We start from the raw sequence: 12597 nt of genomic DNA, 5'->3' as shown, positions 1-12597 counted from the left end.
TCTCAACATATGACAGTCCCGCCATCCGGGGAATTAACCTTGTAAACCTACGCTGCACTCCCTCAATAGCAAGAATGTCCTTCCTCAAATTAGGGGACCAAAACTGCACACAATACTCCAGGTGTGGTCTCACTAGGGCTCTGTACAACAGCAGAAGGACCTCTTTGCTCCTATATTCAATTCCTTTTTTTATAAAGGCCAACATGCCATTCGCTTTTTTCACTGCCTGCTGTAACTGCATGATTACTTTCATAGACTGATGTACAAGGACCCCCAGATCCCGTTGTACATCCCCTTTTCCCAACTTGACGCCATTTAGATAGTAATCTTCCTTCCTGTTTTTGCTACCAAAGTGGATAACCTCACATTTATCCGCATTAAACTTCATCTGCCCACTCCCCCAACCTGTTCAAGTTACCCTGCATTCTCATAGCATCCTCCTCACAGTTCACACTGCCACCCAGCTTTGTGTCATCTGCAAATTTGCTAATGTTACTTTGAATCCCTTCATCCAAATCATTGATGTATATTGTAAATAGCTGCGGTCCCAGCACCAATCCTTGCGATACCCGACTAGTCACTGCCTGCCATTCTGAAAGGGACCCGTTAATCCCTACTCTTTGTTTCCTGTCTGCCAACCACTTCTCTATCCAGGTCAACACTCTACCCCCAATATCATGTGCCATAATTGTGCCCACTAATCTCCTATGTGGGACCTGATCAAATGCTCTCTGAAAGTCCAGGTACACTACCTCCACTGGCTCTCCCTTGTCCATTTTCCGAGTTACATCTTCAAAAAATTCCAGAAGATTAGTCAAGCATGATTTCCCCTTCGTAAATCCATGCTGACTCGGACCGATCCTGTTACTGCTATCCAAATGTGCGGCTATCTCATCTTTTATAATTGACTCCAGCATCCAGTCACTTGTCCATTCGTCCTACAGATGCTGCCTGACCCACTGAGTTCCTCCAGCACCATGTGCTTTGGTCTTGGTAGAAAGTTCCTTTCAGCAATAAATGACCAATACATAGAATAGGCTTTAGAAATGGACAATGGATGCATTTAAAAATTTCTTTTGGCATTCATGGTTTATTCTGGATAGATGAGCTAAATTGTCTGTCAGAATTTCTTCACAAATTAATTAATTTGTCATTGTTATCTAATCCGTTAGTGAATTTCCATTAATTTAGAGGATTAGAACTCCAAAAGTATAGTGAAAATATTTTAGATGATTAATTATGGTTTACAAAGTTGGGAAGTTTGATGAATCAATACAGTGAATTTCTCTTCTAATCACTTGTATGCACAATGAAAAACAGCATTAGAATTTCATTTAAAAACATTGGAACTTTCAGTGAGCCGTCACAAAATATTTGCTGGGAAATGAAGATAAATAGTTTAATCATCATTATGTGGGAATGGATACCCTATTGCTAAATGGATGTTTTGCTTGTTGACGTAAATTAATTGCCTCTGTTATTAGCATTTTATTTTGATTTTTAAATTAAATGTCGACCATTTTAAAAAGACCATTATGTTTCAGTCTTAATAATCAGAAGTTATCTTTATGCAGCAAACTAATTTACACTGCAAACACATTAGTATCTATCAGAATTGGAAACCAACTATCTATGTCTGAGGATGAAATTGTCATATTCACTGATACTGGCACTGAGGCTGGTGCAGACAACAATGCCTAATTCATATGACTTGTATGTTCTTGTCCTTTCAGAGACTATCTTTGCTTTCTTTTTTCTATCCTTGAGTGTAGCACAGCTCACCCCATAACATTCTTAATTTACAATCCTGTCATTCCTTTACATTAATCTTTACATTCCTGCCTATCAACTTTGCAAGTTACTGAACTCTCCTCCAATTAATTATGTTGCTCCCCAAACACTTATCTTTCTATTTGATTCCACTGGTTCAACCCTCCAGTTGATTCTGTTGGTCCTGAGAGTGAAAGGGTGCAAACAAAGATTTGGCCCTCGGGTGCAAAGATCATTTGCAGCATTACCACCCTGTTGCTGTGCCTATCTAAACGGGTGCACATTGAGCTGCTCAACAATCTGTCATTTTAAATGAAACTAAATGCTTTTCTTTTGTTTTTACATGCTTAATGAGGCATTTGCATAAATCTGTGGGCAATTGACATGTGTTTAGTTGTTAAGAGAATCAGAAGGTTCTACTACAAAGTAGTGCAGAGGTAAAGGTCAGCTCTGATCTTATTACAAGATGGAACAGGTTCTCCTGTTTCTATTTCTTATGTTCCTGTTCTCAATTTAATTTTAAATGCAGAATTTTATTGGTTTAAATATCAAGCAGTTGATTATAAATTTTGCAAATGAAAAAAAAAAGATACAAAATGCTGGATTTTTCAGCTGGTCAGAGAGCATCCCTGGAAGACATTTTGGGTTGGGAGTCTTCTTCAGACATAGAAACATAGAAAATAGGTGCAGGAGTGGGCCATTCAGCCCTTTGGGCCAGCACAGCCATTCAATATGATCATGAATGATCATCCAAAATCAGTACCCCGTTCCCGCTTTCTCCCCATATCCCTTGATTCCGTTAGCCCCAAGAGCTATATCTAACTCTCTTGAATACAGACAAATTGAATAACTTCAGCTCTTGACTATGAAGCACATGTGGTTTCTTCAGAAAGGAGATCCACCCTAAATGGAAGAAGAAGGGACACACAATCATTTGAAACTGATATAGGGTAAAGGGTAGTGAGGGCTAACAATTAGTAAATAGGGATGTGGATTGTTCTAATGTGGTGACAGGGAACCACATAGAAAGTCTAAAAATAGAGACATGGAATGCAGTGATGACACCCAAGTTTCAGGAACTTAATTGATTATGTTATAGCATATCCCCATCATTGGATCTACTGTGGATTGGATCTATTGTTAACTAAGTTAGACTTGTGGATATCATCTCATTCTGTTTGTCACCTAATTAAATCTTTCCGAGTTCCATTTTGTGCAAGACCAAGTTTTATTGTGAGTTAAGCTTTTGTAATTAAAGCCCCTGTCCCACTTACGTGACCTTGGCACGCAAATTACGCGACCTTGTGGTCGCGTTGAGCCGCGACTGTCCCGCGAAGGTCGGGCGCGATTTCATGCGTACGCGCACGTGTGACATCATTTGAAGATGGACACAAAGCTGGAGTAACTCAGTGGGACCGGCAGCATCTCTGGAGAAAAGCAATGGGTGATGTTTCGTGTCGAGTCTGAAAAGAAGGGTCTTAACCCGAAACATCACCCATTTCTTCTCTCCAGAGATGCTGCCAGTCCTGCTGAGTTACTCCAGCATTTTGTGTCTATCTTCTGTTTTCTTGGCCCTGCTCTGGGAGTAGAAGTGTGGGCGGATCCGGGCATGAACGGCCGTGAGTCCCAGGCCGAGTTCGGTGATCGTTTGCCTGGTTCTGCTGCTGTTGGAGGTGAGACGTTGCATCGCGGCAGGGTCTTGGGCCTGTCCCACTTTGGCCGTCAGTTACGCGACAGGCCGTTGGCGCGCGAAGGTTTTGTTCGCTACAAAAATTTCGGAACCCCGCGCGATATCGAGCACAACTACATACCCCTCCGTGCTTCTCAGTGGGACTGGCCCCGCGCGGCCATACGATGCCCGTGCGCCTCATCGCGACCACGAGGTCGCGTAATTTGCGTGCCAAGGACACGTAAATGGGACAGGCCCTTAAGACCTTGTTTTGCTGTTAGCTGTTAATCAAAGTTCTGTTTTAATAAATTGCACATTACTTTGAACTCAAACTCTGCATGGCCCTGCCATTTTGCTCCTACACAATCATAATCGGCACCCCTTTCACAACTTTCACAACTTATTTGCAGCTGCTCAAAATAATTTGATGTCCTGGACAAATACCAAAATCACTGAAATTTATCCTAAAATTCCCTCACAATCATGGGAATAAGAAAAACAACATAGTTGGTGCATTTTTGTAAATTCTGCTTACTGCATGTCCAACTCTATGGTCCAAAATGTTGTGTTTTTAAAACTTTTGCTGTTCTTTAAATTCTGCCCCAGAAATTCCTCATAATGTAATCTGCCAGTTAAGGCAAGATCCTATTGATAATCAGCACATGATACTAACCCTGTCAGAGTTTGTGAGTTCATCATGATTTTTTCATTGTCTTTTAATCTTGTTGGAAAAGAGGGGTGGGTGCCAGCCAGGGCACCATTCTTTTTCCCTCACCTGTACTCCATCAGGAAAGTAATGTTTAAATGTTAGGCGTGTGTTTAAATACATAACATTTAAGCAACAGACTACATTTGTTAGGTTTAAAAGCACTGATTACAATTATGCTACATGATAGGACATTAACCACTCAAAAATAAAAATAAAACTACATTGCTAAACTAAATTGAGAGTATCCTTAAAATGTCTGCATTTTTTACCAACTCTTATTTTGCAAATACATTTGTGACTCCAATCAGAGGATACACATTTCTTGGTGACATTATATTATTGAAGTTTAATTATGATCCATATCCAATGTTATCAATTACATTTCAGTACAAATTGACCATATAAACCAGAATCAACTAAACCAAAAATTGACATGAAAGAGAAGAGAAGGCATTGAGTTTATTTTGTCTTACTTGGCTCTTTACTGGAGCTCTCTAAAGCCAATCTTATTGCCCTCTCAATCAGTAACCTCTGCTTTGAATATTTGTTCAGCTGAAATGTTATATCTGCCTGACTGTAAGAAACTAGTCCACATCCCTGCAGTAGTTTATATTAAAAATGTCTCCTCAGCATTCTTATAATTCTCTGTGACTATTTTAGGTTGATGATGGTCTTGAATTGACTTTTCAGTTTAATTTAGTTTAGTTTATTATTGTCACGTGTACCGAGGTACACTGAAAAGCTGTTGTTTGTGTGCTATCCAGTCAAAGAAAATACTGTACATTAATACAATCAAGTCCTTCACAGTGCACAGATAAAGGGTACAACATATTTCATTAAATTATGTTGATATAACATTTTCAACTCGAGAATTTTTTCCTATTCACTGTTTCAAAACCCATCATAATTTTAAAAAATCTGTTAAATTTAATTTTAGTATTCTCTGGTGCATTTGAAATAATCCACCAATTCATCCTTTTATGTATTTCTAATCCTTGGGATTATAATTTAATTTATTTATTCTGAAGGATAATTCTATCAATTAATATACCATCTGAAAAGATGGTGCAATTGTTATTTTATTGTAATCTCTCATATTTTAACAAAAATTGTTGAATATTCTTATCAATATGTATGTGTGTATTGTGCTAAAATAATTTCTACTGTAAATTCTAACGGGTTAAAAAACCAGTTAATTAATTCATCCAGAAAATGTGCCTTTATGCAAAGCTTTTGAAGAAGATACCTTTGTTCCTAGAGTTCACTTTTTTCCATTTGGTGTCTTATTAATTATTAATTTTTTCATTAAATCGATAATTAAATACAGGCCAAAACACGGATTAATTGCTCCAGAAACATTAACTGATGAACCGATTAATTTAATTCCCAAAAGATTGTGCATAGACATCTTCACATTGAACAGTCCTTAAACTTTTAGTTTAATTTTAAATCAGTACCTTAAACTTTTTTTGTATTTGTATTCTGACAGATGCTTACCAAATCACTGTGAGCATGGAGGGAGATGCACTCAGACCTGGGACAGCTTTAAATGCAACTGTGAGGGGACGGGATACTCTGGCGCAACTTGCCATAATTGTGAGTAGATGATGTGCTTTTATCCATGTCTGTTCCCAAAAGTGTGATACGTTTAGCACTCGCCTTGGTCGGTCAGTTGGATTGTGCATCATTGTCGGCAGCAGTTCTGCAAGAGTTCTCTGCCATTCAATATGCCTTCAACTTGTATGTCTGCAATGAGAAGTTGGAAACACACTGGAGGTTGGATGCCACAAGTAAGAATTTAATTGTTTCATTTTTGGTACATATGACAATTAAACACCCTTGACTCTCTTGCTGGGGTTGCTGGCTTTCATAACAAAGGTAAGTTTTACTCAGATTTTTGTTTATTTCTTTCTGTTCTATTTCACTGCGTATTTATCTTTTAACTAACAATGGAACGATGGGCTTTTAACATATTTTTAAATTTTATTTTTAATGCCATTAAAATGAAAAGCTTGTAGAAAAGATTTAGACGTTACTTTTAGACTTTAGAGAAACTGTGGAAACAGGCCCTTCAACCCATCGTGTCCATGCTGACCAGTGATCATCCCATACACAAGCACTATCCTGCATACTAGGGACAATTTGCAGAAGACAAGTAACCTCCAAACCTGTGTGTCTCTGGATGGTGGGAGGAAACCGGAGCACCTGGAGAAAACCCATGTTTTCCAACACAGGGAGAATGTACAAACTGTAAACAGACAGCAACCGTAGTCAGGATCGAATCTGGATCTCTGGCACTGGAAGGCAGCAAATCGACTGCTGCATCACTGTATGAGGATGTTGCAACGACTCGAGGGTCTGAGGGTCTTGAGGGAAAGGTTGGCCTGTTTAGACATTATTCCTTTGTGTGCAGGAGGCTAAGGGGTGATTTTATAGAATAAAATCATGAAGGGAATAGATAGGGTCAATGAACTGAGTCTTTGGCCCAGGTTAGGGGAATCATGAACTAGAGAACATAGGATTGAGAGGGTAAAAGGAAAAATATTAATAGGAACAACATTTTCACACAGAGGATGATGCTTATGTGGAATGAGCTGCCAGATGAAGTAGTTGAGGCAGATACAATAACAACATTTAAATGATATTTGAAAAAAAGTGCATGGGTTGGAATGGTTCAAGGGATGTGGGCCAAATGCAGGCAAATGGGAGTAGCTTAGAAGGCTCATCTTGGTCAGCATGGATGAGATGGGCCAAATAACCTGTTTCCACAGTGGAAGATTCTCGGACTGTAATTCTGCACCACCTTAAACCAATGTAAAAGGAGATATGGGATGAAATAAATAACTAAATCAAAAAATTTCTGTCGTGTAGCTCAATGATTATGCGCCATGATTATTCACAAGCGTGTGAATTTCAAAGCAAAACTGTTGTCACAGAAAATCATCTACTTATCATGTGGATTGTGTCTGACATGCAAATGCACAGAAGTGCCTGAAGATGTGCAGTAAATTCCAAGCAACACAGCAGAGTGAGCCAGCCCCATGTGTGGCTGCCAGGTGGAGTAGCCCATGCATAGGGAAGCAAGCTTTGACGAGACACGTGTTTTCTCAAAGGCCTGCCACTGCAGACCCCTTGTATGCAAGAACATGTCTTGCATGTTAAACATGCAAAGGTCTTTTGTCCTCTTGTTCTACTATGTTGAGGACTACACTTTTAAGCTGATGTGAGATGGAGACTGTCTGTTCAGCAAGTCCTTGACCTCGCTGTCTGCACACTTCAGTACAGATTGGCACATTATGTCAGACTCCACTGGGACTTGATCAGGGAGAAATTTAGATGGACAAGGTTAAAGTGAAAAACTAGCTTGATTTCAAATGTTAACCAGAGGCATGCATTAAAGAGAAAGATTAGGAATATAAACTAAAAGACTGAGTTCAAATGTGATGGATGGAATTGAAACAGATTCTTGTGCAGTGTGAAGGTCAGTAGAGAATGGTTCAGCTGAATAGCCAGATTCTGTGCCATGCTGTTCATATAATCTTGCATAACTTCCTGGTGAACTCCTTGGCCTTGCTGCCACAACTGCTCCCTCAGCTGTGTACCGAGCGACATAGCCAACAGCATACAAACTAGCGAGTCACTGCACTCTGGAACTCCTGTCATGCACATCAGCAAAGGAGGCCCAACTCAAGATCTGTGCTGAGGCAACCAAGAGCTTTTAGATTCTCACTTTCCGATCAACATCGTGAAAAGGGTTGCACAAATTAATATACATTTATGGGGTGTTTTCTCATCTTTGTAGTCTTTCTCTTTTACACATCAATGTTTATGAAGAGTGTTATTGCAGGAGTGACAATTTATTGCAGTGATAACCTAAAATGCAATATGTAGTCAGGAAATAAATAAATGCAGCCTTCTCTGTATGCCAGTTGACTTCTTCTTCTTCTACTTGTTCTTGTGTTTGAGGCAGCAGAAGTCTGCAGCAGGGTGAGGCCATCCGGTTTGACATCCGTCGGTGCCCGCTCTAAAAAGGGCGCATGCTCCGGATTGGCGCCAAGCTGCGGCGCTGCTGCTGTTTGTTGTCGTTCACCTGACTGAGGTCAGTTGACAGGGCTGACCGCGGGGAGGTCGACAACGTGAGCCCTGCCAGTTGACAAAGAACATTTTGGCAGAAACCATTAATATAAACCCATCAGATTGTTTTCAGTTTAGTTTTTTGTCATGTGTACCGAGGTACAGTGAAAAGCTTTTCTGAACTAAAGTGTTGGAGTAACACAGCGGGTCAGGCGGAATTTCTGGAGGACATGGATAGGTGACATTTTGGGTGATGACCCTTCTTCAGTCTGCTCCAGCACTTTGTGTTCTATACAAGATTCGAGCATCTGCAGTTACTTGTGTCTCCACCATAGGACAGACATCTACATCATGAGGCCCGTCAGGTTGGTACTTGGACCCCAAGAAAGGGACTTTGTAGAGTGCCTTTGTGATGGATTCTTAGAGCAGCTTATACGGAGCCTACCAGGGAGAAGGCAATTCTGGATTTCGTGTTATGTAATGAACCGGATTTGACAAAGGAACTTGAGGTTAATGAACCATTAGGAGGTAGTGACCATAACATGGTCAGGTTTAATCTACAATAGGAGAGGGAGAAGAATAGATCGGAGGTGTCAGTGTTACAGTTGAATAATGGGACCATGAGGGAGGAGCTGGCCAAAGTTGACTGGAAAGATACCCTAGCAGGGATAACAGTGGAACAACAATGGCAGGTATTTCTAGGATTAATACAGAAAGTGCAGGATCAGTTAATTCCTAGGAAGAAGAAAGATTCTAAGGGGAGTAAGGGGCAACCGTGGCTGACAAGGGACGTCAGGGACATTATAAAAATAAAAGAGAAGTATAACATAGCAAAGATGAGCAGGAAGCAAAAGGATTTGGTAATGTTTAAAGAGCAACAGACGATAACTAAAAAGACAATACGGGGAGAAAAGATGAGGTACGAAGGTAAGCTAGCCAAGAATATAAAGCAGGATAGTAAAAGCTTCTTTAGGTATGTGAAGAGGAAAAAAATAGTTAAGACCAAAGTTGGACCCTTGAAGACCGAAAAAAGGTGAATTTATTACGGGGAACAAGGAAATGGCAGATGAGTTGAACAGGTACTTTGGATCTGTCTTCACTAAGGAGGATACAAACAATATTCCTGATATAGTAGTGGCCAGAGGATCTGGGGTGATGGAGGAACTGAAGGAAATCCACATTAGGCAGGAAATGGTGTTGGATAGACTGATGGGACTGAAGGCTGATAAATCCCCAGGGCCTGATGGTCTGCATCCCAGGGTACTTAAGGAAGTGGCTCTAGAAACCATGGATACATTGGTGATACTTTTACAATGTTCTATAGACTCAGGATCAGTTCCTGTGGATTGTAGGGTAGCTAATGTTATCCCACTTTTTAAGAAAGGCGGGCAAGAGAAAATAGGGAATTATAGACCAGTTAGCCTGACATCGTTGGTGGGGAAGGTGCTGGATTCAATTATAAAAGATGAAATAGCCGCACATTTGGATGGCAGTAACAGGATCGGTCCGAGTCAGCATGGATTTACGAAGGGGAAATCATGCTTGACTAATCTTCAGGAATTTTTTGAGGATGTAACTAGGAAAATGGACAAGGGAGAGCCAGTGGATGTAGTGTACCTGGACTTTCAGAAAGCAATTGATAAGGTCCCACATAGGAGATTAGTGGGCAAAATTAGGGCACATGATAGAAACATAGAAACATAGAAACATAGAAATTAGGTGCAGGAGTAGGCCATTCGGCCCTTCGAGCCTGCACCGCCATTCAATATGATCATGGCTGATCATCCAACTCAGTATCCCGTACCTGCCTTCTCTCCATACCCTCTGATCCCCTTAGCCACAAGGGCCACATCTAACTCCCTCTTAAATATAGCCAATGAACTGGCCTCGACTACCCTCTGTGGCAGGGAGTTCCAGAGATTCACCACTCTCTGTGTGAAAAAAGTTCTTCTCATCTCGGTTTTAAAGGATTTCCCCCTTATCCTTAAGCTGTGACCCCTTGTCCTGGACTTCCCCAACATCGGGAGCAATCTTCCTGCATCTAGCCTGTCCAACCCCTTAAGAATTTTGTAAGTTTCTATAAGATCCCCTCTCAATCTCCTAAATTCTAGAGAGTATAAACCAAGTCTATCCAGTCTTTCTTCATAAGACAGTCCTGACATCCCAGGAATCAGTCTGGTGAACCTTCTCTGCACTCCCTCTATGGCAATAATGTCCTTCCTCAGATTTGGAGACCAAAACTGTACGCAATACTCCAGGTGTGGTCTCACCAAGACCCTGTACAACTGCAGTAGAACCTCCCTGCTCCTATACTCAAATCCTTTTGCTATGAAAGCTAACATACCATTCGCTTTCTTCACTGCCTGCTGCACCTGCATGCCCACTTTCAATGACTGGTGTACCATGACACCCAGGTCTCGCTGCAACTCCCCTTTTCCTAGTCGGCCACCATTTAGATAATAGTCTGATATTGGGGATAGAGTGCTCACATAGATAGAAAATTGGTTGGCAGACAGGAAACAAAGACTAGGGATTAACGAGTCCCTTTCAGAATGGCAGGCAGTGACTAGTGGGGTATCGCAAAGCTCGGTGCTGGGACCGCAGCTATTTACAATATACATCAATGAATTGGATGAAGGGATTCAAAGTAAGATTGGCAAATTTGCAGATGACACAAAGCTGGGTGGCAGTGTGAACTGTGAGGAGGATGCGATGAGAATGCAGGGTGACTTGGACAGGTTGGGGAAGTGGGCAGATGCATGGCAGATGAAGTTTAATGTTGAAAAATGTGAGGTTATCCACTTTGGTATAAAAATCAGGAAGGCAGATTACTATCGAAATGGCGTCAAGTTGGGAAAAGGGGAAGTACAACGGGATCAGGGGGTCCTTGTTCATCAGTCTATGAAAGTAAGCATATAGGTACAGCAGGCAGTGAAGAAAGCAAATGGCATGTTGGCCTTTATAACAAGAGGAGTCGAGTATAGGAGCAAAGAGGTTCTTCTGCAGTTGTACAGGGCCCTTGTGAGACCACACCTGGAGAATTGTGTGCAGTTTTGTTCCCCCTAATTTGAGGAAGGACATTCTTGCTATTGAGCAAGTGCAGCGTAGGTTTACAAGGTTAATTCCCGGGATGGCGGGACTGTCATAAGCTGAGAGAATGAAGCGGATGTTTCCGATGTTGGGGGAGTTCAGAACCAGGGGCCACAGTTTAAGAATAAGGGGTAACCCATTTAGAATGGAGACGAGGAAACACTTTTTCTCACAGAGAGTTGTGAGTCTGTGGAATTCTCTGCCTCAGAGGGCGGTGGAGGCCGTTTCTCTGCGTACTTTCAAGAGAGAGCTAGATAGTGCTCTCAAAGATGACAAAGTTAGAGGCTATGGGGAGAAGACAGGAACAGGGTATTGATTGGGGATGATCAGCCATGATCGCATTGAATGCTGGCTCGAAGGGCCGAATAGCCTACTCCTGCACCTATTGTCTATTGTCCATGCCATGCTTTCGACAGTAAACCTCTTCCCACTGTCTTCCTCTTGCCATGGTAGAGAACCTACTCCGGGGCCAGAAATGATGGTGTAATTGGGTGATTCAACACCTATAATTTCTGAAAGTAAACACTAGATTGAAAGTTTGGAATTGCTGCATGAAGTTAATGGCAGTTTCTTTGCAATGCACACTCTGGCATTATATTCCTCATGGGAGACAAGCTACAGATTGGGGAATTCAGCAGATTAATTTATGTCAGTTCATACCTAAAGACTGGAAATGATGGCTGTATTGACGGCAAAATAGCATTAGGTAATTTTCATTTTTTTAAATTAAAGTTGAATTGATTGAATATTTTTAATTGCTTAAAAGCATGTTTTTTAGATTTTGTTTACATTTAAAATGTTTGATCGATGTTAATAACCTTCTGCAGCTTTTCGATGTTTCTAATTGTTGGTGGGTGCAGAGACTTAATCTCTTCAGGGAATGGAGGGATATGGATCATATGCAGGCAAATTACATTGGTTTCTCTTGACATTATGTTCGGCACAGATATTGTGGGCCGAAGGGCCTGTTTCTGTGCTGTACTTTACTGAGTTCAATTTTCTCTCTCTCCACGTGGCAGCATTTACAAACATAAGTCCCTGTGACTGCATAGGACTTCACCAATTATGTTCAAGACAGCTTTGGAGAGTATTAGGCCTGACCCATTTAGACGACTACAGGCGACTGCCGCAAAATTTTCAACATGTTGAAAGATGTTCGGCGACAGTGGCGATAATTTTTGCTATCGTAGGTTGACGTAGGTGTTGCCAGGTGTCGTAGGTGAATTCCATTAAAATGAGTCTCTGGCAGTCGCCAGAAGAGTCGCCTAAGTGGGACAGGCCGTTA

General features: G+C 41.2%; 1 protein-coding gene across 1 annotated transcript in view; it reads left to right on the top strand.

Moving 5' to 3' along the window:
• cntnap2 (contactin associated protein 2) overlaps positions 1-12597 on the top strand; it is a 1677584-nt gene that overhangs the window by 907994 nt on the left and 756993 nt on the right. The window contains exon 11 of the mRNA XM_033050359.1: positions 5638-5744. Within this exon, the coding sequence (XP_032906250.1) occupies positions 5638-5744 (107 nt within the window). The remainder of the gene's footprint in view (positions 1-5637; positions 5745-12597) is intronic.

Source organism: Amblyraja radiata, chromosome 2 (genome assembly GCF_010909765.2).
Source record: "Amblyraja radiata isolate CabotCenter1 chromosome 2, sAmbRad1.1.pri, whole genome shotgun sequence".
Taxonomy (NCBI): Eukaryota; Metazoa; Chordata; class Chondrichthyes; order Rajiformes; family Rajidae; genus Amblyraja; species Amblyraja radiata.
Note: the sequence above shows the minus strand (reverse complement) of the source record. Positions and strands in the feature narration are given on the sequence as shown.